The sequence below is a fragment of the Orycteropus afer genome, unplaced genomic scaffold, assembly GCF_000298275.1.
Source record: "Orycteropus afer afer isolate SDZICR_OR568_19922 unplaced genomic scaffold, OryAfe1.0 scaffold00050, whole genome shotgun sequence".
NCBI lineage: Eukaryota > Metazoa > Chordata > Mammalia > Tubulidentata > Orycteropodidae > Orycteropus > Orycteropus afer.
The window spans coordinates 11,564,381-11,590,739 of record NW_006921637.1 but is presented as its reverse complement, the minus strand read 5'-3'; the positions used below and the strand labels follow the sequence as shown (position 1 = coordinate 11,590,739).

Below are 26,359 nucleotides of genomic sequence, written 5' to 3'. Positions count from 1 at the left end.
GGAAGCAACGCGCCGCGTAGACCTTCCGCTCGCGCACTCCTAAGTTTCCCACCACTCAACTGAGTCAGAAGTCCCCGACGTGGTTGAGGGAAATGGGTACCGGAGGGCGGTGCGGTCCGCGGCCCGGGAAAGGGAGCGCTGAGGGGACAGCTGCGACTCCTACTGCCACTTCGGCCTCCTGCCAGTACAGGTGCATCGAATGCAACGAAGAAGCGAAGGAACTGTACCGAGACTATACCAACGGTGTGCTGAAGATAACCATCTGCGTGAGTTGTCTTCCCTAGGGTGTCCTTGGGAAGAATATGGCGCAGCGGGACTTTGGGTGCTGTGAGAGACAATGGGATCTGTATCCGCGTTTTAGGACGACAAAAATTAACTGTATTCAGTTAGATGCTTGACACTCCTGTCTGGGGTCCGTCGAGCCGTTGCAGGAATTCCTATAGTGATAGCGAACTCGCTGTCCTCAGTGCTGTTCGCACGGAGCGGTTTTCTTGGCCTGTGAGACCTCATGGGCGAACATATCTCCGGACGGAGACTTTTAAAGATCCAATTTGTGTGACGTTTGGGTTCATGCCAAAGCTTTGTCATTCTTAAGCTAGTTTTCCTTTGTCACACAAATGTTACTCGTCTTTACTCTCCACAACCCATATTGAATTTTAGAATACTTTTCAAGTTTCTTCTGTTATATGGAATGTCTGTTGTGTACAAAGCTTTCCTAGGCGTTGGTGATACAAAAATGAGAAGTGAAGAACTGAAAATCCTGCTGTCAAGATGTTCAGAGTCTGTACAAAGAGAATGGATGATCTTCTTTTAACAGTCCACAGAATTGGGGAATCTTTTGGGGGCATTAGCAAAGAGACTGTGTGTGATAGGTTTCATGCCAATTCTGATCTCCTGATAGTATTTTACTAATAATTTTCCTTAGAAAAATGTGGTCTATAATAAAATACAAGAGAGTAAACAAAGTGTGAATATGTATTTGTATAATCTGTAGTCAACCATTATAAACATGCAATGCATATACTCGCACATTCCTGTTCCTCTCTCAATAGGCAAAATTTCAGTCCTAGTTAAATCTAATATATTGCCTAGTTTGTCCATGCACCTGTGCAGTTTAACATTTAAAAAAAAAAAAAACCTCACTGCCGTGGAGTTGCCTCCAACTCTTAACGACCCCTCCTTGGGTTACAAGGTGGTATCACTATAGAAGTAGATGGCCCAATCTTCCTCTCCAGGGTGGCTGGTGTGTTTGAACCACAAGCCTTCTGGTTAACAATCAAATGCCTTAGGCACTGTGCCACTAGAAGTCCCTGACCACTAACCTCAACTAGGCCCTTAATGCTGTCACGTTGCATTTCCCTAGTCCATTCACACTCCCGCTTTTGTGCATCATAATGATATACCTTCTCTCTCCCCAAGTTTCCAGTTCAGTCCTTCCCTGCTTTATTATGAAGACGGAAGAGAACTTCCATAAGCTCCACAATTACATGTACCCAATACTAGCATTGTTATTCACATACTTTGTCTTTCCTCCTGTTGATAATGACAGACTGTTTGTATACCTAAGGCCAACACCTCTGCTTGTGAACTAGATCCCATTCTCTTCCATTTACTCTAGGGCTTCCATGTAGCAGTACTTTTCTGGGCCATTTCCATGAGTGTGTTATTTCTACCATTTAAAAGACAAAACAAAACTCTCTTGACTGTACTTTCCCCTTTAGCGGCTGCTTTGTTTTTCTCTTCCCTTTGACAGCAGAAATGCTCTAAGAGTTGTTTGTACTTATCTTTCCTTCATCTGGTTTCTCTTAAACCTACTGTACTTCAGTCAGGCTTCTCTTCCCACCTATCATTTCACTAGGAACTTCTTGTTAAGATCACTACTGACTTGCACTTTGCTAAATCCGATGGTCAGTTCTTGGCCTGAAGAACTCAGCAACATTTGACTTCATTACTGCCTCCACCTTGCACTAATGTTTACTTTCCAGGAAAACATGCTTTTCTAGTTTTCTTCTTACCTCACTGGCTATTGCCTCTCAAACTCCTTTCTGGTTTTGTTTCACCTTCCTTGCTGCTTAAGGAGCTCTGATGGTGTAGTGGCTAAGGTTATTTGGCTGCTAACTGGAAGGTCTGTGGTTTGAACCTATCAGCCACTCCTCAGAAGAAAGATGAGGCAGTCTGCTTCCGTAAAGATTTAACAGCCTTGGAAACCCAATGAGGGTTGCTATAAATCAGAATTGACTTCAACAGCAGAGAGTTTGGTTTTTTTGTTTCCCTTGCTGCTTAACAATGGAGTACCCTAAGGTCCAGTCCTTGGACTTCTTTTTATCTACATGCTGTGCTTTAGACAACTTATCCTGTCTCATGGCTTTAAATAGCGTCTAAATCTAAATTTTGACAATTCCCAAATTTATATCTTCATCCTGGACCTCCCTCCTGATCTTCAGAGTCAAATATCCAACTACTTACTGACTTTACCCTTTGGATTTCAATAGACATCTCAAACTTTCCTACCATAGTTAGTGGCAACTCCCATTTTTGCTCCTAAAGCCAAAAACTGTTGGAGTCATCCTTTATTCTTCTCTTTTTCTCGTAGCGCATTTGATCATCAAATCAAATCCTTTTTCACCTGGATTATTGTTATAATTCCCACTGGTCTCACTACTTTACCCTTGCACATACTCTGTCTCCTCTCCACATAACAACGAAACTGATCCTTTTAATATGTAAGTTAGATCATGCTATCCCTTTAGTCAAAATTTTCTATCTCAGCATTAAAACCAAAATCCTTATAAAACCAAACTAACTGCCATCGAGTTGATTCCAACTCATAATGGCCCCCGTTGGCCTTCCGAGGTCGTAATCTTTATGAAAGTAGATTGTTCTGTCTTCCTTCTGCGGAGCAGCTGTTGGGTTTGAACCGCCAACCTTCTAGTTAGCAGTCAGATGCCTTAAGCACTGTATAGGCCCTAATAGTCGTCTTCTTTTTTTTTTTTTAATTTTTTTTGTGGTTTGGGTGAAACTTTACAGAGCAAATGCACTTTCCATACAGCCGCTCACATACACTTTGTCTCATGATATTAACTGCAATTTCCCACAGTGCAACAGCTCCCCTCTCACTTCCTTCCCATAGTCACCTCTTCCCTGCATCCTTCCCTCCCATGTACTCCTGCCCCACCCCCCAGCTATCTCCCTGTGTGTACAAAGCCCTTCTATTCTCCCATGATTGATCTCTCTAAGGAGTGTGTCTACCTAATGTAAATGTTCACCTCGTATGCCTTTCTTTTGTTTGGCTTGAAGCCACAGGAGTGGGTTCAATTCCAGACCTAACGGGCAGCTAGGGGCCACAGTCTCAGTGGTTCTACCAGGCTCTATCAGACCAGCAAACCTAGTGCCTTCCCCCGCCCCCAAATGATTTTGATGTATAGGCCAAAATAGTCTTCTTTTAGTCTCTTCCTATCTCATTCCTGGGAGCTCTGGTATTGTAGTGCCTAAGGCATTTGACTGCTAACCAGAAGGCTGGCGGTTCAAACCCACCAGCCACTCCTTGGAAGGAAGATGGGGCAATCTACTTCCGTAGTGATACCACCTCAGAAACCCAAGGAGGGGTTGCTATGAGTCGGGTCTGACGACGACACATAACAACAACTACTACTACTTCATTCCACTGCAGTCCCTCTGGCCTCGTTAATATTTCTTAAACAAACCAGACAAGGCTCTCCACAGGACTTTTGTACTCCACTCATTATTCCCTCTGCCTGCAGTACTCTTCTCTAGGATATATACATGGCTAATTCTCTCATCTTCTTCAAGTTTTATTTTTCAAATATCTTTTCAGAAAGGCCTAGTCTGAACACCTTTTAAAAACTGTAATCTCCTAAGGCTGGTGTACTTTATCACCCTTCCTTGCTTTATCTTTATAGCACCTGTGATCTTCTAATAGTCTATATAATTGACAGTTATTATTTATTGCTTATCTCTTCCCACTAGAATATAAATTACATGACAACAAAAATTTTGTTCATTAATTTTAATCATTAAGTTAGCTGGATCGCCCAGAATAGTGCCTGACACATGGTATGCAAAAACCAAACCCATTGCCATCAAGTTAGTTCTGATTCCTAGTGACCTTGGAACTGCTACGTAGGGTTACTAAGGCTATAAATCTTTACGGAAGTCGACTGCTTCATCTTCAAGCTCCCACAGATTGGCTGGTATGTTCAAACTGTCAACCTTTTGGTTAGCAGCCAAATGCTTTAACCACTGCTTCATGAGAACTCCTTGTGACATATGGTAGGTACTTAATAAATATTTGTTGAATGAATGACCCATTTCCAGATCTTTAGATTAGCATATTCTTGGCCTTCATGGTACAAAGGAGAGAATGGTAATTTACATGTGTGTCGCCTAAACTGAATGACGTTTGGGCCACTCTAATTACATTGTCAGCCATCTAATTGTGAATATAGTCTGTTGTCCAAAGGAAGGATATTATATGTTTCTTACTCATTTTAATTGTCTTTTATAACCTTTTTTTAAAAAACTGGCATTAAGCTGACAACAGCAAAAACTTTTCTAATATTCCAATGCTTGCATCTTTATACTGTTATTTATTCAAAAACAAAAATAGTTATTAGATAACTCAACAGCCACCTTCTCCCCCTTTTTTCCCTAGCATTGTGCTTTCTCAAGTTTCTAAGTGATTACAGCAGGTAACTCATACCTACTTTGGTCTTTCCTCTGGCAGCTTTTTAGTCAACAATATACTCAACCTGATCTACATCTGCTTATCAGGAATAACTGAATAATTTCACTTTGCGCTGTTTGTTTCCTTTTCTGCTCCTATTAACAGTTATTATGCTTAATGATACAGTACTTTTAATATCCTGTAGTGCCTTGTCTTTTAACTGTTCAGATACTTGATGAATTCATTATTATGGTCATAAAACAAGATTCCTTTAAGAGTCTCATAAATTTCAGTCCAGTACTACATTAAGGAATAATGGTGGTACAACCTTTAAGTGCTTAGCTACTGACTGAAAAGTTAGCAGTTTGAACCCACCCAGAGGTTCTGCTGCTCTGTGGGAAAAAGACCTGGCAATCTGCTCCTATAATGAGTACAGCCTAGAAAATTCCATGGGGAACTTCTACTCTGTCACATGGGGTTGCTGTGAGTCAAAATCAATTCAATGGCACCTTACAGCAACTACATTATTAACTTCTCACCCTTGGGATGTTGGATGCAAAGATGATGAAGACACAGCCTTTCTCTTGAGCTTAAAGTCTAGTGGGTTCCACTATTAAGATACGGGTTTACTTATCGTGGAGCTAAAACTAAACCTATTTGAGAATAAGCAGGGAAAGGTATGGTCCTAAAGATAGGTGATGGGAAGGAAGAAGCAGCAAGAATTTTCATGGGAGAAAATGGGCAGTTTATAATCTGAAGGAGGTGTAATTCATTGTGGAATTGCACAGCATATCAGGAGAAAGTAAGACATATCCATATTAAGATGGAAGTTGTTGAAGTAGCCAGGTATTTGAGTTTCCAGGGTATGGGTGGGCCTTGTGTTGCAGGGATTTCTTACAAGAAAATCTTTTCTCTTTTCAGGGTACTTGTCTATTAGTTGTAGATGACATGGTAGAATAATTTTGCCAGTATAAGAAAACATATTTACTAAATGTAGACATTGGATTTTTCTTTTCTTGTGGTTTCCCTCCTTATGTTCAAGGTAAAAACCTGAGGAGAGAATATTGAGAGCACTTAGAGAACTACCTAAGGGAAGAGCAAATAATAGAGGGCAAAATAAGGAAACATTAGGTCTAAAGATTGGGAGGGAACCAGCAGACTTTCATTATTTTTTAGCGTTATAAAATTCTCAGTATGCTTAGAGGGAAAGATGGGGAAAGCACATAGCATTATCACAGGACACCAGTAGCTGCCTCTTATATTTGATCTCATGTCACCTGGTACGTACCAGATATATTACAGTGGCATGTTTATTTATCTCTCTTCCCCTGTGCTCTGAGGACTGCAAGGTCCTTGAGGATAGAGACTTATGTCTCAAGGTTAATATCTAGCACTTTGGAAGTGCCTGGTCTATAGAAATGACTACGTAAAGGAAGTTATTGTGAATGTAATAGCCACTCCAAAAGCATTTGTCAAGCAAATTAATGCAAAAGGAGTAACTGAACTACTTTGTTTCCAGGTGCTCATTTTTGCCTACCTCCTTCTAAAAATTGTCTCAACAGTCATTCTCAGGCTTGTGATGCTGTCTGAAGATGGGTTTTAGAGAACTTTTAAAGGACATAGAGAGAATTCTTGACTTCTTAGCCTGTGGTTTTATTTAAAATTGAAGTAGCACCTCGTTGTTGTTTGCTGTCAAGTCGGGCCCGACTCATAGTGACCCCTCTTTGGGTTTCCAAGGCAGTATCACTACAGAAGTAGATTGCCCAACCTTCCTTCTGAGGAGTGGCTGGTGGGTTTGAAACACCAGCCATCTGGTTAGCAATCAAGTGCCTTAGGCACTGTGCTGCCAGAGCTCCCGAAGTAGCACCTTAGGTCTTCCAATATTGAATGTGTAAAGAGAGGAAGTATTTTTCATCTGAGTAGCACAGCTAGGGGCTCTATGAAACAGCTATTTATCATGAATATAGAATTTCTGATTCTATAGCTTCTGTTTAAGGAGCTCCGGTGGTACAGTGCCTGAGGCATTTGACTGCTACCTATATAGTTGATGATTCAAACCCACCAGCCACTCTGTGGAAGGTAGATAGGGCAGTCTACTTCCATAAAGACTTACCGCCTCAGAAACCCAATGAGGGTTCGTATGAGTTGGAATGGACTCGATGGCAGTGAGTTTGAGGTTTGAGTTGTAATTATTTATTTAGTGTGTTAGATTGGGTTCTCTAGAGAAACACAAAAAACCAGCAAAGTATATATATATATGGAGAGAGAGAGAGAGAGATTTATCTTAGGTAAATGGCTCACAAGCTTATAGAAGCCGACAAGTCCAAGCTGAAAAGTCCGTCTCTGGAGGAGATGGGGCTTGCGGCCGCCTTGGCTTCCGCAAGCACAGGGGAGCCGAGAGATTCAAGCTGGCATGCAGTATAATGGTTGTTGATTCCAACAAAAGATGAATCCGAGATCTCCAGGAAGTCTGTTGTTAGCACACCAGGGTTCCAATTCCTTAAGGAATGCCGTTCTTCCAGATTGCCTTGTATATCATTGCAAGCAGGCCACACCCCTAGGGAAACTCCCCTTGGGCAGACTGGCCACTCAGAACTCAGTCATCTGATCCCATCATGGGAACAACCACACAGAACTGGGGTTCAGCCAAGTTGACACACAGCTCCAACTATCACATTTAGTAACTTCTGTTTAGACTCTGGTTTATTCTTTGCCCTGGTAAGCACCTTCAAAACTCTTTATGCCTCCATTTTATTAAAAAAGAAAACCCCACTGCTGTCAGGTTGATTCTGACTCCTAGCAACCCTATAGTACACTGTACGGTTTCCAAGGCTGTAAATCTTTGCAGAAGCGGACTACTTCATCTTTCTCTTGCAGAGCAGCTGATTAGTTCGAACCACTGACCTTTTGGTTAGTATCCAAATGCCTTAACCACTGCACCACCAGAACTCCTTAGATCTACATTGAAGTAACAGCATACCTCTTTTCTTTGGTTCACTTGATGACTAGAAAAACGTATCTTGTAATGAAAAACATGTGTTTTAATGGCATACACCAAGTGCCGAAACTCTCTAAATCAGGAGTGAATCTAGTGTAATACGTTTGAAGTAAAGGGTTAATGGGAGCTCTGGTGGCGTAGTACCTAAGGCATTTGACTGCTAACCAGAAGGCTGGTGGTTCAAACCCACCAGCCACTCCTCGGAAGGAAGATTGGGCAATCTACTTCCGTAGTGATACTGTTCGGAAAGCTAAGGAGGGGTTGCTATGAGTCAGATCTGACTCCATGGCAGTGGTTGCGTTTTTGCATATTAGGGTTAATATTCTTCAGTGCATTTCACTTCTTGATGTCATTAAAAGACCATCCTAGTATGTTTGCACACCCATCACTTCTTCTATTTTATCCTTTCAGAGTTTCAAGATGCTTTGTGTTTGAATTGTAGCCACTGAGTTTTGTGCTGTGAAGTAGTAGGCTTGAAATAAATAATATTGTTTCAAATGCCACATTTCTAGTGAGCTTGTTCTTGTATGTTACTGTTAGGTGCCTATCTGGTTGATTTCAATTCATAGTGTCCCCAGGTGACACAGTAGAAGTGTCCCTAGGGTCTTCTTGGCCACTCCTCAGAAGAAAGGTTGGGCAGTCTACTTTAGTAGTGATGCCTCCTTGGAAACCCAAGGAGGGGTAGCCTGAGTTGAATCCCACTGGACAGCAGTGAGTTTGGTTTTAGTCTTTATGAAAACAGATCTCTAGATCTTTCTCCAGTAAACCCACCATTTGGGTGTGTTTAAACCATTAACCTTTTAGTTAGCAGCTGAGGTCTTAACTATTTGTACCTTTGTTCTTGTATAGGGCATTTTATGTGTTCTAATGGTGATGAGTTTGTAAATCAGCTATGTCTACAGACCTGTGCTCTAAATTGGGAGGGTGTGTGTGTGCCATTTTAATAGGAATTGCTGATAGCCACAGGGGCCTTGCTTTTGGTAACCTAGAACCAGGCTACACAACCTAATTACTTACACCCAGCCCAGCATTCTCCAGTGTCTCCATAGTCTTAATGTTATTGGAGAGAAAACTGTGTCCCCCAATATTTACCATGCCAGGATTGTTGGTACTCTACCACATTCCTTATCTACTTGTAGCTTATTCTCAGAAGCTCTCATGCAGGGTAACATTTCTATATACTTTTCTCCAAATGCTGTTTCATGAACCACAAAGTTGGGTGCCATCTAGCCAGCAGACAACAATTCACTGATAAAAGTGCATTACAAATTTATTTATTTTATAAGAATTCTTACAAATTGAAAGTAGAGTCTTCTGGGAAACTTTCCTGCTTAAAACTAGTTTTTAAATCAAATTTCTCTTTAGTTTCTTTAATGTGAAGTTAAAATACTAATATATCTGGTCTAGAAGATTATAAATAAGATTATAAATAAGATTATAAATAGTGATTTCTGAAAATACTTCTTAATAAACGAAAGTGTAGTATTTGAATGGAGGTTTATTTATATAAATGCTGATTTGGCTTTATTTTTTTAAGTCCAAAATAGACTCCGCTGTTTTAAAGTACTTGATTTCAGAATGTATGAATTTGCTTGTTCTAATATTATTTTTGCATTATTTCAGAAATCCTGCCAGAAACCTGTAGACAAATATATTGAATATGATCCTGTTATCATCTTAATTAATGCTATTTTATGCAAAGCCCAGGCCTACAGGCACATTCTTTTCAATACTAAAATAAATGTAAGTTGTGAGAATTTTCTGTTTTTTAATTTTACTTGATGATGCATTTCCATTTTAAGAGGATAATAATGATTTTGAGCAGAATTAAAGAATATTATTTTTAAAAAGAAATTATAACTTGAGAGTGGATCTTTTAGCTCAACATATCTGAAGTTTCTAGAAATATCAGGTGTTGACTGAAAAAAAAGGTATACAGTGTTTAGTGAATATTTAAGAATGTGGTGGCTGGTAAGAAACTGGCAAACTATAATCTATGTTGCCTTTTAGTAGGGTACCTTTTGAAACGGACACCAGTTATTTTGAACAGAATAAAACTAAACATACCTAAGTAAGGATATGTATATATCCATATCCAAGAAAGGATTATACTTAAAAGAAGTAAGCAAATATTAAATGACAAATATTTTTAAATGTAATTTATTGCATTTTACACTTTGCTTTTGAGGGAAGGTATGAAATGAAACACAGCATTGAGCTTAATCTGAAAAATTCTATATATAAAGTTGAATTTTTCAAAATATACGTTTAGTATGTTGAAGTTTGAATTCTAATGGTTTGGGTAGGGTTGACAAATATAGAACATTTATTTAAGTTTGAAAATTAGATGAACAACAAATAAGTTTTTAATATATCCCAAATATTGCTCTGGTAGCATAGTGCCTAAGGCACTTGACTGCTAACCAGAAGGCTGGCAGTTCAAACCCACCAGCCACTCCTCGGAAGGAAGGTTGGGCAATCCTACTTCCGTAGTGATAACTGCCTCGGAAACCCAAGGAGGGGTCGCTATGAGTCAGGGCCGACTCGACGGCAAAACAACAACAACAAATATTGCATGGAACATATTTAAACTAAAAAATTATTTTATTTTTAATATGAAATTCAAATTTAACTGGGTGTTCTATATTTTTATCTCTTAAATCTGCCATTCCTAAGTTTGGACTAACATGGACAATGGCAATGCAATTTATTTATTCTTTTTCTCCCTTTTCCATTGACTAACCAAAGCAGTTTTTAAATTTTTGCAACATTGATTCGAAAGTGTTGCTGCACCTTAGAATCACCTGGGGCCTTTTAAAACTCCCAGATGTAGGTCTCACCCACAGCCAATTAAATCAGAATCTTTGGGCGTAGAATTGGTTCCCATCATCCAAAACATCAGTATTTTTTAAAACTTGCTAGGTAATTCCAGTGTCCAGCCACAAGAACCAGTGTGCCAACCAGGAGAGCCTCAGAAGTCTTAGACTGATAGCTCTGGGCTATATCAGTTTTGCACACCTGCTTCCTTTCTACTTTATACTGGCAGAAAATTCAATCCCTGGGAGAAATACAAAGGGAAAAAAAAGCTGGACTTTTTTTTACTAGTATTTTTTAATTTAGCCACATTTCACACTTTATAACTTCCACCTTATTTGGCATCAGTTTTCAATACAGGCAGTCCTCAACTTACAACGTTTTTAGTTAGGATGAACTGGCCATCCTTTTTTGTGTGTGTAACATTGTTAGTAATACTGACCACGTACAGTGTTACGATATATAATTTGCTGATGTTATCTTTCTCACATGTTCGCTTACAGATGCTCAGTGTCATGATTACTGATCAAAATACTGCTGTGTAACAGCCTACAGATTGTTCTACAATGAAGTCTCTTCTCAGTGCTGGTGTAGGGAGTTGTAACAGATAGAAAGTTGGGCAATGTTCAACTTTTAACAACATAAGACAGTTGAACTGCATATGTGCCCAACAGCTGTTAAAACTCCAACTTCATTGTTATGGCACTGATAACAACAAATAAAGATCAGATTTATAAAGATAGAATTAATAAAAGGCAAACAGAAAAAGTATCTGACTTATGTCAGAACCAATTTACAAGAGTTATTGGAATGCAACCCTGTCATAAGCCGAGGACTACCTGTATATCATTTATACTCATCTAGCCCAGAGGTGTGGTTTGGTTTCCTCCCCCACCCCCTGCATAATTTATGGTCAGACTTAATAGTTTTCTATGAAATATCATGGGATTTCCAGATTAAATCTGTTCTTACTGTGGCTTCTACCCATACGTGAGTCTCATAAATTATGTGCTTTAATTCTGTGTATAAGACATATGTTGAAAATACAAATGATAAATGAACTATAAAGCAGTAATTCTTAATTCGGGTGCACAGTAGAATCCCTCAGGAACTGTCCCAAAATATGCATGTCTAGACCTTAATCCCAAAGATTCTGAACAAGGGTCTGAATTTGGGCTATGGGGTCTAGACAGTTATATTTTGAAAAATCTCTTCTGAGTAATTTCCTCAGTATTGCTGATTTGGAACCACTGATTTACAGAATGAATGCAGTAGGTGCTTAATTTTGTAGTAATGAGGACATGTTCTTTAGAACCATAAATACTTAGGGAGGGAAAATTGCTGGACACAAGTACTGATTTCGATGAAGGGGAAGGCATTATACCAAGTGAGTGAACAGCACAATGACACTAAGGAAAAGGAAGACATGGAGAGGTACATAAGAGGTACAGACAACAAAGGTAAACACTTCTACATACACAATACTGCATTATCAGTAAAAACAAACATTAATCTATGAGTGGATACATAGGTTGTTATGTTGTTGTTAGGCGCCATCGAGTCAGCTCTCTTAGCACCCCTACATAAAGCAAAACAAAACATGGCCTAGTCTTGTGATATCCTCACTTGCTACTTGAGCCCCTCATTATAGCTACTGTGTCATTCCATCTTGTTGAGGGTCTTCCATATTTTGCTGACACTTTATTTTACCAAGCATGATATCCTTCTCCAGGGAATAGTCCCTTCTAACAACATAACCAAAGTTGTTGTTGGTTGTTGTTAGGTGCCGTTGAGCCATCTCTGACTCATAATGACCCTATGTACAACAGAAAGCAACACTGCCCTGTAATGTGCCAGCTTCACAGTCCTTGCTATACCTGAGCCCATTGTTGCAGCCACTGTGTCAATCCATCTTCCCCCTTTTTTGTTGACCCTCCACTTTACCAAGCTTGATATCCTTCTTCAGAGAATGGTTCCTTCTGACAACATGACCAAAGTAGGTGAGACAGAGCCTGGCCATTCTCACTTCCAAGGAGCCTTCTGGTCGCATTTCTTCCAAGACAAATTTGTTAGTCCTTTTAGCAGTCCATGGTACTTTCAGCATTCTTCGCCAACACCACAATTCAAAAACATCAACTGTTCTTCGGTCTTCCTTATTCATTGTCCAGCTTTTACATGCATATGAGGCGATGAGAATAACATGGCTTGGGTTAGGCATATCTTAGTCTTCAAGGAGACATCTTTGCTCTTCATCACTTGAAAGAATTCTGTTGCAGCAGTTACCCAATGTAGAATGTCATCTGATGTCTTGACTGCAGCTTCCATTGGTGTTGATTATAGAACCAAGTAATATGAAGTCTTTGACAACTTCAGTCTTTTCTCCATTTGTCGTGATGCTGCTTATTGGTCCAGTTGCAAGGATTTTTGTTTTCTTTATATTGATGTGTAATCCATACTGCAGACTGTAGTCTTCAGTCTTCATCATTAAGTGTGTCAAGTCTTCCTCACTTGCAGCAAGCAAGGTTGTGTCATCTGCATCTTGTAGGTTGTTAATGAGTTCTTCTCCAGTCCTGATGCCACATTCTTCTTCATATAGTCCAGCTTTTCAGATTATTTACTTAGCATACAGGTTGAATAAGTATGGTGAAAGGATACAATCCTGAAACCCTCTTGTGGACTTGTTTTCATTTTTTCCAGCTTCAGTGATGGTCTGATCCATGTCAACTCCTGGCCTTCTTTTCGCTGAAGATATTGAGCTTCTCTTGCCTCTTTCCACTGATGTAGTCGATCTGATTCCTGTTCAAATGACAGCCTCTTGCTCTATGTGCAGGCTCTTGCTCTGTGTACAGGCTCCTCATGAGCACTTGAGTTCTGGAATTCCCATTTTTGGCAGTGTTAACCTATAATTTCTTATGATCTATACAGTCAAATACTTTTGCATAGTCAGTAAAACAGGTAAACATCTTTCTGGTATTCTCTGCTTTCAGCCAAGATCCGTCTGACATCACCAGTGATACCTGTCGTTCATGTCCTCTTCTGAATCCAGCTCGAATTTCTGGAAAGTTCCCTGTCAATATACTGCTGCAACCATTTTTCAATTATCTTCAGCAAAATTTTACTTGTGTGTGATATTAATGATATTGTTCAATATTTCCACATTCTGTTAGATTACCTTCCTTTGGAATGGGCACAAACATTGATCTCTTCCAGTCAGTTAGCAAGGTAGCTGTCTTCTAAAATTTCTTGGCATAAATGACTAGGTACCTCCAGCGCTGTGTCCATTTGTTGAAACATCTCAATGGTTATTCTGTCAATTCATGGAGGCTTTTTTTTTTTTTTTTTGCCAATTTCCTTCAGTGCAGCTTGGACTTATTCCTTCAGTACCATTGGTTCTTGATCATATGCTGCCTCCTGAAATAGTTGAACATCAACAAATTCTTTTTGGTATAGTGACTCTATATATTCCTTCCATCTTCTTTTGATGCTTTGTGTATCATTCAATATTTTGCCCATAGAATCCTTCAATATTGCAACTCAGGGCTTGAATTTTTTTTCTTTAGTTCTTTCAACTTGAGAAATACAAAACATGTTCTTCCCTTTTGGTTTTCTAACTCCAGGTCTTTGCACATTTCATTAAAATAATTGACTTTGTCTTCTCGAGCTGCTCTTTGAAATCTTTTGTTCAGCTCTTTTATCTTGTCATTTCTTCCATTTGCTTTAGTTACTCTCCATTCAAGAGCAAGTTTCAGAGTCCCTTCTGACATCCATTTTGGTCTTCATTGCCTTTACTGTCTTTTTAATGACCCTGTATAATGTTGTTGATGTCACCCCACAACTCATCTGATCGGCAGTCACTGGTGTTCAGTACATCAAATCTGTTCTTTATATGGTCTCTAAATTTAGGTTGAATGTCATCGAGGTCATATTTTTGCTCTTGTGAACTTGTTTTAATTTTTTTTAGGTTCAGTGATGGTCTGATCTACGGTCAGTTCCTGGCCTTGTTTTGGCTTAAAGATATTGAGCTTCTTCTCCATTGCCTCTTTCCACAGATGTAGTCGATCTGATTCCTGTGTATTCCATGTGATAAAGTCCACATGTTGAGCCACTGTTTATGTTGTTGAAAAAAAGGTATTTGCAATGATACCTTTGGTCTAGCAAAATTCTGTCATGTGATCTCCAGCACATTTGTATCACCAAAACCATATTTTGCAACTACTGGTGATCCTTGTTTGTTTCCTATTTTTGCATTCCAATCACTAGAAATAATCAATATATCTTGATTGCATGTTTGATAAATTTCAGACTGCAGAAGTTGGCAAAAAATCTTTGATATCTTCATCTTTGGCTTTAGTGGTTGTTGCATAAATTTGAAAAATAATAGTATTAATTGGGTTTCCTTGTAGATGTATTATCCTATCACTGACAGCATTGTACTTCAGGATACATCTTTTTCTTTATTTTTATTTTTATTGTGATTTGGGTGAAGGTTTACAGGGCAAATTCACTTTCCATACAGCAGATCACATACACCTTGTCTCATGACATTGACCACAGTTTATCACAATGCAACAGCTCTCCTCCCACCTCCTCCCCACAGTTACCTCTTCCCAGTGTCCATCCTCCATGGGCTTCTGTCCCCTGAGCTGTATCCCTGTGCATAAGCAGCCCTTCTTTCTCCCATGATTGTTCTCTTTTCAGGATAGATCTTGCAACATTTTTTTGACAATGAATGTGACAGCATTCTTCTTCAATTTGTCATTCCTGGCATAGCAAATCATATGATTGTCTGATTGATAATGGCTAAAACCAGTCCATTTCAGCTCATTAATTCCTAGGCTATTAATCTGTTTGCTTCCGTTTCATTTTTGATAACTTCCTATTTTTCTGAAATTTATACTTTGTACATTCCACGTTCCAACAATTAATGAATGTTTAGAGCCGTTTCTTCCCATTTTGAGTCATGCCCCATCAGCAAATGAAGGTCCCAAAAGTTTTAGTCCATCCACATCCTTAAGGTTGACTTTACTCTGAAGAGGCAGCCCTTCCCCAGTCATATGTTCAGTACTTCCCAGCCTGAGTGACTCATCTTTAAGCACTATATCAGAAAATATTTTAGGGCTATTCATTAAGTTTTCCAGTAATAAATGGGACAGTGTTTTCACTGCTGTTTACAAGATTTTCACTGCCTACTTTTTTCAGAAGCAGATGCCACTGTCCTTCTTAGTCTGTCTTAGTTTGGAAAGTAAGCATTGGTGACCCTTTTGGTATTTGAAAAGGGTCACACAGCATTGGTGACCCTTTTGGTATTTGAAGGGATCTCTGGTGGCATAGTGCCTAAGGCATCTGACTACTAACCAGAAGGCTGGTGGTTCAAACCCACCAGCCACTTCTCAGAAGGAAGGTGGGGCAATCTACTTCCGTAGTGATACTGCCTCGGAAACCCCAGGAGGGGTCTCTATGAGTCAGATCTGACTTGGCGGCATAGCCTTCAGCCTTACAGCAACACAAGCCACTGTAGTACAACAAACTAACAGATGAGTGGTAGGGATACATAGGTAGACAGGCTAAATGATCAGGTATGGCTAGGCAAAAGGGAACATATCCATGACCATATATAAGTTTGGCAGGCAATATTTTTGCATATATATTTGTATGGGCTATAAGGATATCTATCTATCTATCTGTCTATCTATGTATAATAGAGCTAACTGGGCAAAGTTAGGATAACTTCTTAGCCACAGCCAAACACCTTGAGAGGGAGTGAGTCGCTGGGCCTGAAGGCTCAAGACCATGATCTCAGGGGACATCGAGCTCAGTTGACATCGAGCTCAGTTGACATGATGTACTATACAAAACATTGTTCTACATCCCATTTTGGGGAGTAGCAGCTGGGGTCTTAAAAGCTTACAAGTAGCCATCTAAGATGCAACAATTGGCCTCTCCTCATTGGAGTAAAGAAGAATGAAGAAAATAAAAAACACATGGAAACAATTACTCCAGGGGCCTAGTAGACCATGGTAACTTCGGCCTACATGACCCTGAGACTGGAAGAACTAGATGGTGCCCAGCTACCATCGTCAGCCACTCGGAAAGGGATCAGTATAGGAGGTCCTGGAAGGAGTGGGAGAAAAATGTAATAAAACTCACGATCATAAAGAAGACCAGGCTTACTGATCTGATGTTGTGGTGTTGTTTGCCGTCGAGTCGGCCCCAACTCATAGCGACTCCTCCTTGGGTTTCCGAGGCAGTATCACTACAGAAGTAGATTGCCCAACCTTCTTTCCGAGGAGTGGCTGGTGGGTTTGAACCGCCAGCCTTCTGGTGAGCAGTCAAGTGCCTTAGGCACTATGCTACCAGAGCTACTGATCTGATAGGGACTGGTAAAACCTCTTCCCCTATTCACCTTTGAGGCCTAAATTTGGACTCACTTCTGTGGCCTCCAACCACACTCAAACCAAACTCACTGCCATCGCGTCGATTCCAACTTATAGCAACCCACTTTGTATTTCTGAGGTGGTAAATCCTTATGGAATTAGATTGCCCAGCCTTCCTTCCACAGAGTGGCTGGTGGGTTTGAACCACCAACCTTCTGGTTAACAGTGCCTTAGACACTACACCACCAGAGCGCCTTTAGATAGGTGTATGAGGTAAACATTTACACCAGGTAGGTACACTCCTTTGAACAGTCAGTCATGGGAGATTAAAACCAAAAAAACCAAATTCACTGCCATCAAGTCAGATCCGACTCATAGCAACCTCCTTGGGTTTCCCATAAGGTGGGTTTGAACCGCCAGCCTTCTGGTTAACTCATAGGGCAGGAATGCATAGGAAAGAAGGACACAGGGAAAGGTAACCACAGAGAGGAATAGGAAGAGAGCTATTACATTATGGGGATTACAATTAGAGTCGTGAAACAAAATGTATATGAACTGTTGAATGGAAAATTTGCTCTGTAAACTTCACGCAAACCACAATTTTAAAAAAAACCTTACATATACTTAATATTTATAGGCACAAACATAGCTAAAGTTTTTCTCTACCTAACGGAATGGTGACATCTTTTTGTTTATCAGATCCATGGAAAACTCTGCATATTTTGTTTGCTTTGTGAGGCATACCTGAGATGGTGGCAGCTTCAGGATTCAAACCAGAACACTGACCCTGATGACTTGATTAGATATGCTAAGGAGTGGGATTTTTATAGAATGTTTGCAATTGCTTCTTTAGGTAAGAAAAAGCCTTACTTTCTGTTCTTATTTAATTAGTTTACTATTCTGATTAAAAGTAAGACATGTGGTCTTAATAACTGCTAAGGGGAGCTAGTGACTATAGGTCTTGAGACTAAATTTTCAGTTTGACAGCTAACCTTCTGGGTTAGTTTTTCTAATCACCTGCTTTCTTACTTTTCTGTTTGTTACCATACATACAATGTGGGAGGGAAATATCAGAACCATTGCTGTCAAGTTGATTCTGACTTACGGTCACCTCATGTGTGTGAATAGGCTTTTCAATGGCTGTGACCTTTTGAACATATATCACCAGGTCTTTCTTGATGTTTCTGCATGGATTTAAACTTCCAACCTTTCATTTAGCAGCTGAATGTTCAACTGTTTGTGCCACTCAGGGACTCGGATATATTTATCAGATTAGAAAGTCCCATGAAATATTTTGGGACATAATATCGTTGATAACTTTTTTTTGTTTTAATAAGTTCTGACTATCCAATTTGAAATTACTTAGAACCCATCTTAAGGAGCTCTGGTAGTGCAGTGCCTAAGGCATTTGACTGCCAACCAGATAGTTGGTGGTTCAAATGCACCAACTGCTGCTCTGCAGAAGGAAGATGACACAGTCTACTTCTGTAAAGATTTACAGCCTTGGAAACCCAAATGGGGGTTGCTGTGAGTCGGAATCGACTCAGTGGCAGTGGGTTTTGTTTTGGTTTAGGACCCATCTTAAGGAGCTCTGGTGGTATAATGCATAAGGCATTTGGCTGCTAACCAGAAGGTCAGTGGTTCAAACCCACCAGCCACTCCATGGAAGGAACATGGGGCAATCTACTTCCATAAAGATTTACAGCCTCAGAAACCCAGTGAGGGTCCCTGTGAGTTGGAATCAACTTGATGACAGTGAGTTTGGTTTTGAGTTTGGGGACTCATCTTTATTAAAACAGATTGATAATTGCCAGATTTTAGTCAGTTACTAAGCTATTGCAGTGTATGTAACAGAGAAAAGGTATTACTTATTCTGACTCCATTTGGGGAAATTAGCTACTCCCCACAAATTTCTTAAGTTCAGAAATTGCTTTTCTTCAGAGTTTGAGTTTGGGTCGTTATTTTCCTAGGGTCAGAATTGTGTTAGATTAATTTCTGTGACTATTTCATTAGGAGCTCTGGTAGCGTAGTGACTAAGGCATTTGACTGCTAACCAGAAGGCTGGCAGTTCAAACCCACTAGCCACTCCTCAGAAAGAAGATCGGGCAATCTACTTCTGTAGTAAGATTTACAGCCTCAGAAACCCAGTGGGGGTTGCTGTGTTGTTGTTGTTGTTATGTGCTGTCGAATCGGACCCAACTCATAGTGACCCCTTCTTGGGTTGCCAAGGCAGTATCACTATAGAAGTAGATTGCCGAACCTTCTTTCCAAGGAGTGACTGGTGGGTTCGAACTGCCAGCCTTCTGGTTAACAGTCAAATGCTTTAGGCACTATGCTACCAGAGCTCCTGGGGTTGCATTGAGTTGGATGGAATCAAATCGATGGCAATATGTTGATTTTGAGTTTGAGGACCCATCTTCATTAAAACAGATTGATAATTGCCAGATGTTAGCCAGTTACTAAGCTATTGCAGTGTATATAACAGAGAAAAGGTGTTACTTTAATCTGACTGCATTTGGGGAAATTAGCTACTCCCTACAAATTTCTTAAGTTCACAAATTGCTTTTCTTCAGAGTTTGAGTTTAGGTTATTATTTTCTTAAGGTCAGAATTGTGTTAGATTAATTTCTGTGACTATTTTATTACTTACTAGTTTCCATACTTCTCTTCCTCTAAATTCTTAGATTATACTGAAGTATTTATTAATATAAAGACTCTAACCCACTCCATTGTCATTATTTCTGGATAATATGTCTCCTTTTCTCCTCTCTCTAACCTCACTCCCTTAACCATCTCTTTCAGTCCCATGATTTTAAAATTCACCTGTATGCTGAGAACTCAGCGTAGTGCCTAACGCACTTGACTGCTAACCAGAAGACTGGCGATTCAAACCCACCCGTCACTCTTAGGAAGGAAGGTTGGGCAATCTACTTTTGTAGTGATGTTGTTGTTGTTGTTGTTGTTTGCCGTGGAGTCGGCCCCGACTCATAGCGACCCCTCCTTGGGTTTCCGAGGCAGTATCACTACGGAAGTAGGATTGCCCAACCTTCCTTCCGAGGAGTGGCTGGTGGGTTTGAATTGCCAGCCTTCTGGTTAGCAGTCAAGTGCCTTAGGCACTATGCTACCAGAGTGATAGCGCCTCGGAAATCCAAGGGAAATCCAAGGAGGCGTCGCTATGAGTCAGGTCCAACTTGACGGCACTTAACAACAACAATCCAGACCTTTGTCCTGAGCTCCAGACCTTATATCCGTCTGCCTTCTCAACAACTGCACTTGGATAAGAAATTATCATATCCAAAACCAAGCTCCCAATCGCCCTGCCTCCACCAACCCCTCCCCCCCAGTTCCAAATCTGTTCTATCTACAGCATTCCCCATTTCAGTTACAGGTAACTCCATTTTTTCAGTTGTACCTTATAATCTTCCTTGATTCCCTATAGTTGGATCATCAGGAAATACTATTGGCTCCACCTTCAAAATATTTCTTCTACTTTTCATCCCCTCTGTGCTACTGCCTGGATGCAAGCTACCATCATCTCTCAAGTAAATAACTACAGTAGCCTCCATGTTTAGTTTCCCAGCAGTCTATTTGCAACATAAAGCAACCTTGTCAAATAAGTCAGATCATATGACTCCTGTGTGATAGCTCAGAGGGCAGGAATGCATAGGAAAGGACACAGGGAAAAGGTAGCCACAGAGAGGAAATGGTAAGAACTGTTACATTATGGGGTTTGCAATCAATGTCATGAAACAAAATGTGTATGAACTGTTGTTGTATAGAAATGAATTTGCTCTATAAATTTTTACCCAAATTACACCTTCAAAAAAAAATTCCCTATTTTTCTCAGAGTCAAAGCTAAAAACCTAGTTTTACCTTTTTCCACCATCTCCCATCTCTCCTCTGACCCAGTCTATACTTTACTTGCTTATCTTCAAACACACTGGACAGGTTTTTACCTGAAGGCCTTTGCACTGCCTGTTTGCTCAGTCTGCAACACTCATCCCCTGGCATCCACGTGTATGACTCCCTGACATCCCTCAACTTTCTTGCTTAAATGTCATCTTCTCAGTGAAGCCTTTCCTGATGGACTCTGTTTAAAATTGTAACCTACCACCTCCCCTCTGATACTTTTGTTCTCCCATTCCTATTCTCCTTTTTTTTTTTCTTACAGTACTTATCATCTAAAATATCATAAAAGTTACTTATTTTTTACTATCTGCCATCCTCCACTAATACATAAGCTGAATAAAGGCAGCAGTCTTTGTTTTGATGTAGTTCACCAATAAAGCACCTGCCATGAAATCATGTGCTGGCAAATCATTTCTGACTCATACAAAAACAAAAACCAAACTCACTACTGTTGAGCCGCATCCACCTCATAGCAATCCCTCCTTGGGTTTCCAAGGTGGTATCACTACAGAAGTAGATTGCCCAGTCTTCCTCCTGAGTCTGACTCATAGTGACCATTCCTCTCACATCACCCTACCTCTCTGCTGGGTTCAATAATTCACTACAGTGACCACACAGAACTCACAGATTATGGGGTTTATTAGGGAAGCACCAGGCTACAATTCAAGTTCAAGAAAAACACCCAGTCTCTCTCAGCCCGCCATCTCTCAGCCAACAGTCTCTCTCAGCCACTCTTCCAACAATGCGTGTCTCTCGGTATCTCACTCAGCAATACATCTCTCAGTGTCTCTTTCTCAGGAGCGTGTGTCTCTCAGGAGTGTGTTTCTCTCAGCAGTACGTCTTTCTCAGCCAGCAGTCAGAAAGACTTCTTCTGCCTCTAGGAGACCTCCTTTTGAGCCTGGCAGAGTAGCCAAACTAACCAATCATAACATCAGAATTCTAAGCACCTGAGAGTGAGCGAACTTCCCAGAACATTGCTTTGTGCCACTCTCAACAGAAATACCCCAGGTGGATAACATTTACCATTAGGAGCTCCTCTGTTGCTCATGGCAAATTCCACCACTGCGTTTACAAAAATTTATGGCTAGAAAAGCCATACCAGGTAATTTACTACACCGCAGTGACCCTGTAAGACCAAGTGGAACTGCCCCATAGGGATTCCTAGGCTATAATCTTTACAAGAATAGCTCGCCAGGTCTTTTCTTCTGTGGAGCCACTGGTGGGTTCGAACCACCTACCTTTCGGTTAGTAGCAGCCAAGTGCTTAAGTGCCTAATAAATTCTTGTTGAATAAATGGAATGAATGAATGCATATATACATGCATGCATGCGTGCATGTATTCTAATCTGAGGCAGATCACCACCAGTTAGATTCAATGATGTTATCTCTTTCACGTAAGTATTTATTAAGTACCTGTTATGTGTCAGGCACTTTAGGCATATATCCATGAAATATATGTAAAAATGGAAAACTCTCTGTCACCTTGGAACTTACAGTCAGAAATCAATCATGATTTAATTACGGTGCTTATGATAATTTATGCCCATGATATCTGTTCTGTTGGTAATTAGACATAATTTAGATTCAGCTGCCACAATTTAAAAACACTTAACTGTGAATATTTCTTTGAGCCCTGGTGGCAGAGTGGTTAAGTGCTCAGCTGTTGACCAAAAGGTCAGTGTAAACCTACCATCTGCTTTGCCGGAGGAACATGTTTACTATCTTTTAAATAATAATATTTGAAACATACAAAAGAATATTAACATTGAAATACTATAAAGCCCTAACAATATTAAAAAGATCCATGAACCTATCACTTAACCAAGAACATTATGGGGATTGCAATCAGTGTCATGAAACAAAACATGTATGAGCTGCTGCTGTTCATTTTTAAGCTTTAAAGCAAAGCCTCTTGCAATTTCTAAAGATAAACTGCTTTATGTCCATAATTTCTGTCTAATACCAAAAAAAGGCTTATTTTCAAATAGCTTGCAATTCCTGTAGCACCTACTCTGTAATAGACATTTTAATACTTAACCATCAATTTTTTGTACTATTACTTATTTTGTGTCTTAACTCCCTAATTAGATTATTAGCCCCAAAGGAGTTTAATGAGACTGTCTTATATAAATATAGCATTTTATCATTTAAAAATTACTTTTACGTGTATGATCTAATGTAATTATCACAACCATCCTCTGAGGTAGGTAGGTCAGTTAGATGTTCTCCCCCATCTACAGCTATGGAAAACAGATGTATGATTTTCCCAAATTCCCCCAGCTAATTAATGTCAGCACTGAGATGTGAGGAAAGATCTCTTGACTCCCAGTATGTAGCATTCTGTAGATAGGAAACAACTCCTACTGAGCTGACCTTATTGAAAAAGGCCTTCAGGAACAGAAGCTCAGCAATATTTGACGTTTGATGGGATTTTGCAGTGTCCCAGGTCCAAGGGCAGTTTCAGAAATTCTAAGAAAAAGCATAAGAGGTTATTAGGTCCAAACTTCCGTCCAGTGCAAGGAACCCTATAGATGTCTGAAAGATTGTCTAGCTTTGTTTCATTATCCCCAGGGACAGGAGATAACCTACCATTATTAGTTGGTTCTTGTTGCTAAGGAGTTCTTTATTTTTTCTGGATCCAAACCCAACCTTTGATATCTTGTTTGAGCTGATCCTCACAATTAACAGTCCTTTCTTCAGTTATTTTGAAAGGAGATGATATGTCTCTCTGAAGAGTATGGTGAATTCTATACAGGCTAACCATTCTAAAATATTTCTGTTGGTCCTGGGCACCTATGTTTGGAACCTCATTAGTCTGGCCCTGTTCAGAGACATGTTAAGGAGAATACAGTTGTTTTTGCTATAATGTGATATATGTGTTCCTGAAAACCTGATTCTGTAGAAACCTAAACTATAAATAACAAGTAGAATTAGGAATTCACTGCCACCAAGTTGGATCCGACTTATAGTGACCCCTTCTTGGCTTTCTGAGGCAGTATCACTGAGGAAGTAGATTGCCCAACCTTCCTTCTGAAGAGTGGCTGGTGGGTTTGAACCGTCAGCCTATTGGTTAGCAGTCAGCTGCTTTAGGCACTACACCACCAGAGCGCCTAGAATTAGGGACAGGCACTTATAATATAGAGAGCTGGGTAGTCAGAGGATTCAGAAGCCTAATATAATAATAGTACAGTTAAAAAAGAAAAGTTACATTCCTAGTACATAACAGATTGTGCCATATTCTGGCCAATAGAACACCAATGGAACTATTGTTTTCTTCTGATCTAGACTCTGTCCTAGTACACTCTGGAAGAATAAGGAATTGCACTCAAAAATAGTGTTAAAATAAATTAATGGCATCTTTTCATTTGATTTTGGTAACAGTATTCAAAATCTTGTATATAGTAAGCATTCAATAAATAATAGAAGAATGCATGAAGAAATATGTCTTCATATGTTATTTGTAGAATGGGTTCCACCTTTCAGACTTAAAACTTCCATTCTCCTGGTTATTCTTTCTGTGGAGACTTCATATACTGAAGATGTTTAAACAGAATCTTACTCCTTAGAAGGAAGTTGTAAAAGCTATTGATTACAACTCTAATGGAGTTATTTTCTCTTCAATGGATGATGAAATACTTCATGAAAGAATTGTTGGAAAATGTTTCTGATACCATACCAGCAGGGCATAAAAGCCAGGGGTACTTTTTAAAAAAAAAAAAAAAAGAAAATTTGATCTTGATAAAGCATTTCTTATGAAGTCAGCAGATAAGTAACATTTTTGAATTTGTGGTTTGTTTTTAGGGGAATATAGTTTGGATGGGGACATTCATGTTTTTATTTTCCATTTCCTCCTTAGAACAAACTGCCTTTTTTATTGGCATTTTTACTTTCCTGTGGGTCGAACGACCCATGACAGCGAAAAAAAAGCCCAACTTTATTTTACTGCTGAAAGCATTATTATTATCTAGCTATGGAAAACTCTTGCTCATTCCAGCTGTCATTTGGGAACATGACTACACACCTCTGTGCCTCAAACTTATTAAAGTGTTTGTCCTTACATCAAATTTTCAGGCCATTAGAGGTATGTTTATATTTTTATTCTGCCTTCTCAGCTTTCAACTCATTAAAAGCTTAAAGCCTTGTTTCTAGATCATAGTTTTTATATAGTTGTTGAACAGTAGACTTCTTCATAGGATAATATCAATACTTGACATCTGTATAGTGCTTTATATGTATCAGGGACTCAGTATTTATTAAATTTAACCACATCATACTTTATAGTTTTCAAAATGCTTTCATATGTACTCTCTCTGTCACATGAAGTTAGTGAGTATCCATAATTATTTGCATTTTGTGAATGAGCCCATGGCGCTATGAAGATTAAGTTACTTGTCCAAAGTTACATGGCTGGGCAGATGTCACAACATGACAGAATGTCAGGATTCTGCCTTCCATTCCAGTGCCGTTCCTACTATACCAGGAAAGCAATAAGTGGCTCTGTATGTCTCAGTGTTTCCCATACATTGAGAAGTAGTAACTTAAATGAGCCTGCTACTTGATAATATTTATTATAATCCTTACCATATTGCTAACTGATGATAGAAATACAATTTTTTTGTTATTTTCTTTGTAACCGTAGACTCTGTTTTTTTATTTTCTCCTTGAATATTGATAGGAATCTGCTTAATTTGAGGAAAAGCAGCTCATTGTATTTGTTATAAGCAGATGCTTTGGCTCTTAAAATGTTTGCATATGGGAAAATGGGAGAAGGTAACAGCATAGATTACTAAAAACAAATACATATTTTCTAAATCAAATCATCTTTACAAAATAGTTTGTACTATGACATAGTTTACATGCCAGTATCATTTAATTAAACTCTTAAAAAACTTACTAGTTGGCTTTTCTTTTCCAGTGACCCTGAACATCAATCGGAAGCTGTCCTTGTTGGCCATCCTGAGTGGATTACTTTTAGAAAGCACTATGGTCTATTTCTTCCAAAGGATGGAGTGGGACATTGGAAGTGATTGTGCCATCTATAAATCTCAGGACTTTTGAAGAGGTACTAAAACATCAGAACTGTTCATACATTCAGACAAGTATCCTTCTCAAATTAGACAAATATACTTGTAAAATAAAGCCATGTAATTACATAACCTATTCGCTTGCATCCATTTGCCTCTAATTCATCTCCATCTTCAAAGACTTCAGTATATGCCTCTCAGGCTCCTTCCTCTGTTCCTCTCATAATCCTCAGTGACATCAACAGCCATCTTTTTGTCATTCCTGGTGCCCTACCCCCAAAATATCTCTTACACTTCAACTCCAACTCACTCATACTAAGATCTCAGTCTCTCCTATTCCTCCATTTAATAACTATCTCCTACTTGTCCAACCATTCTCTTCCCTCACTTTGACTATCTCTGCATTTTGCTACATTTTTACCGCTAATTCCTTGACCTCTAACATCTAATCTCACATATCTTTTTTAACCAAACCCAAAACCTGTAAGTAGCATTTTCAATTATTCTCCATTAGTCCCTTGAAATCCATTAACTGCAGTGCCCTTTTACCATACATG

At 39.5% G+C, this 26,359-nt stretch overlaps 1 protein-coding gene across 1 annotated transcript; it reads left to right on the top strand.

The window, feature by feature from the left end:
• The first annotated feature begins 92 nt into the window (after positions 1-92).
• On the top strand, positions 93-25,836 carry ARV1 (ARV1 homolog, fatty acid homeostasis modulator). Its single transcript, XM_007938491.2, has 5 exons — positions 93-266; positions 9,306-9,425; positions 17,570-17,723; positions 24,635-24,859; positions 25,694-25,836. Exons 1-5 carry the CDS (start codon positions 93-95, stop codon positions 25,834-25,836), a joined length of 816 nt encoding a protein of 271 aa, XP_007936682.1.
• Positions 25,837-26,359: the final 523 nt, after the last annotated feature.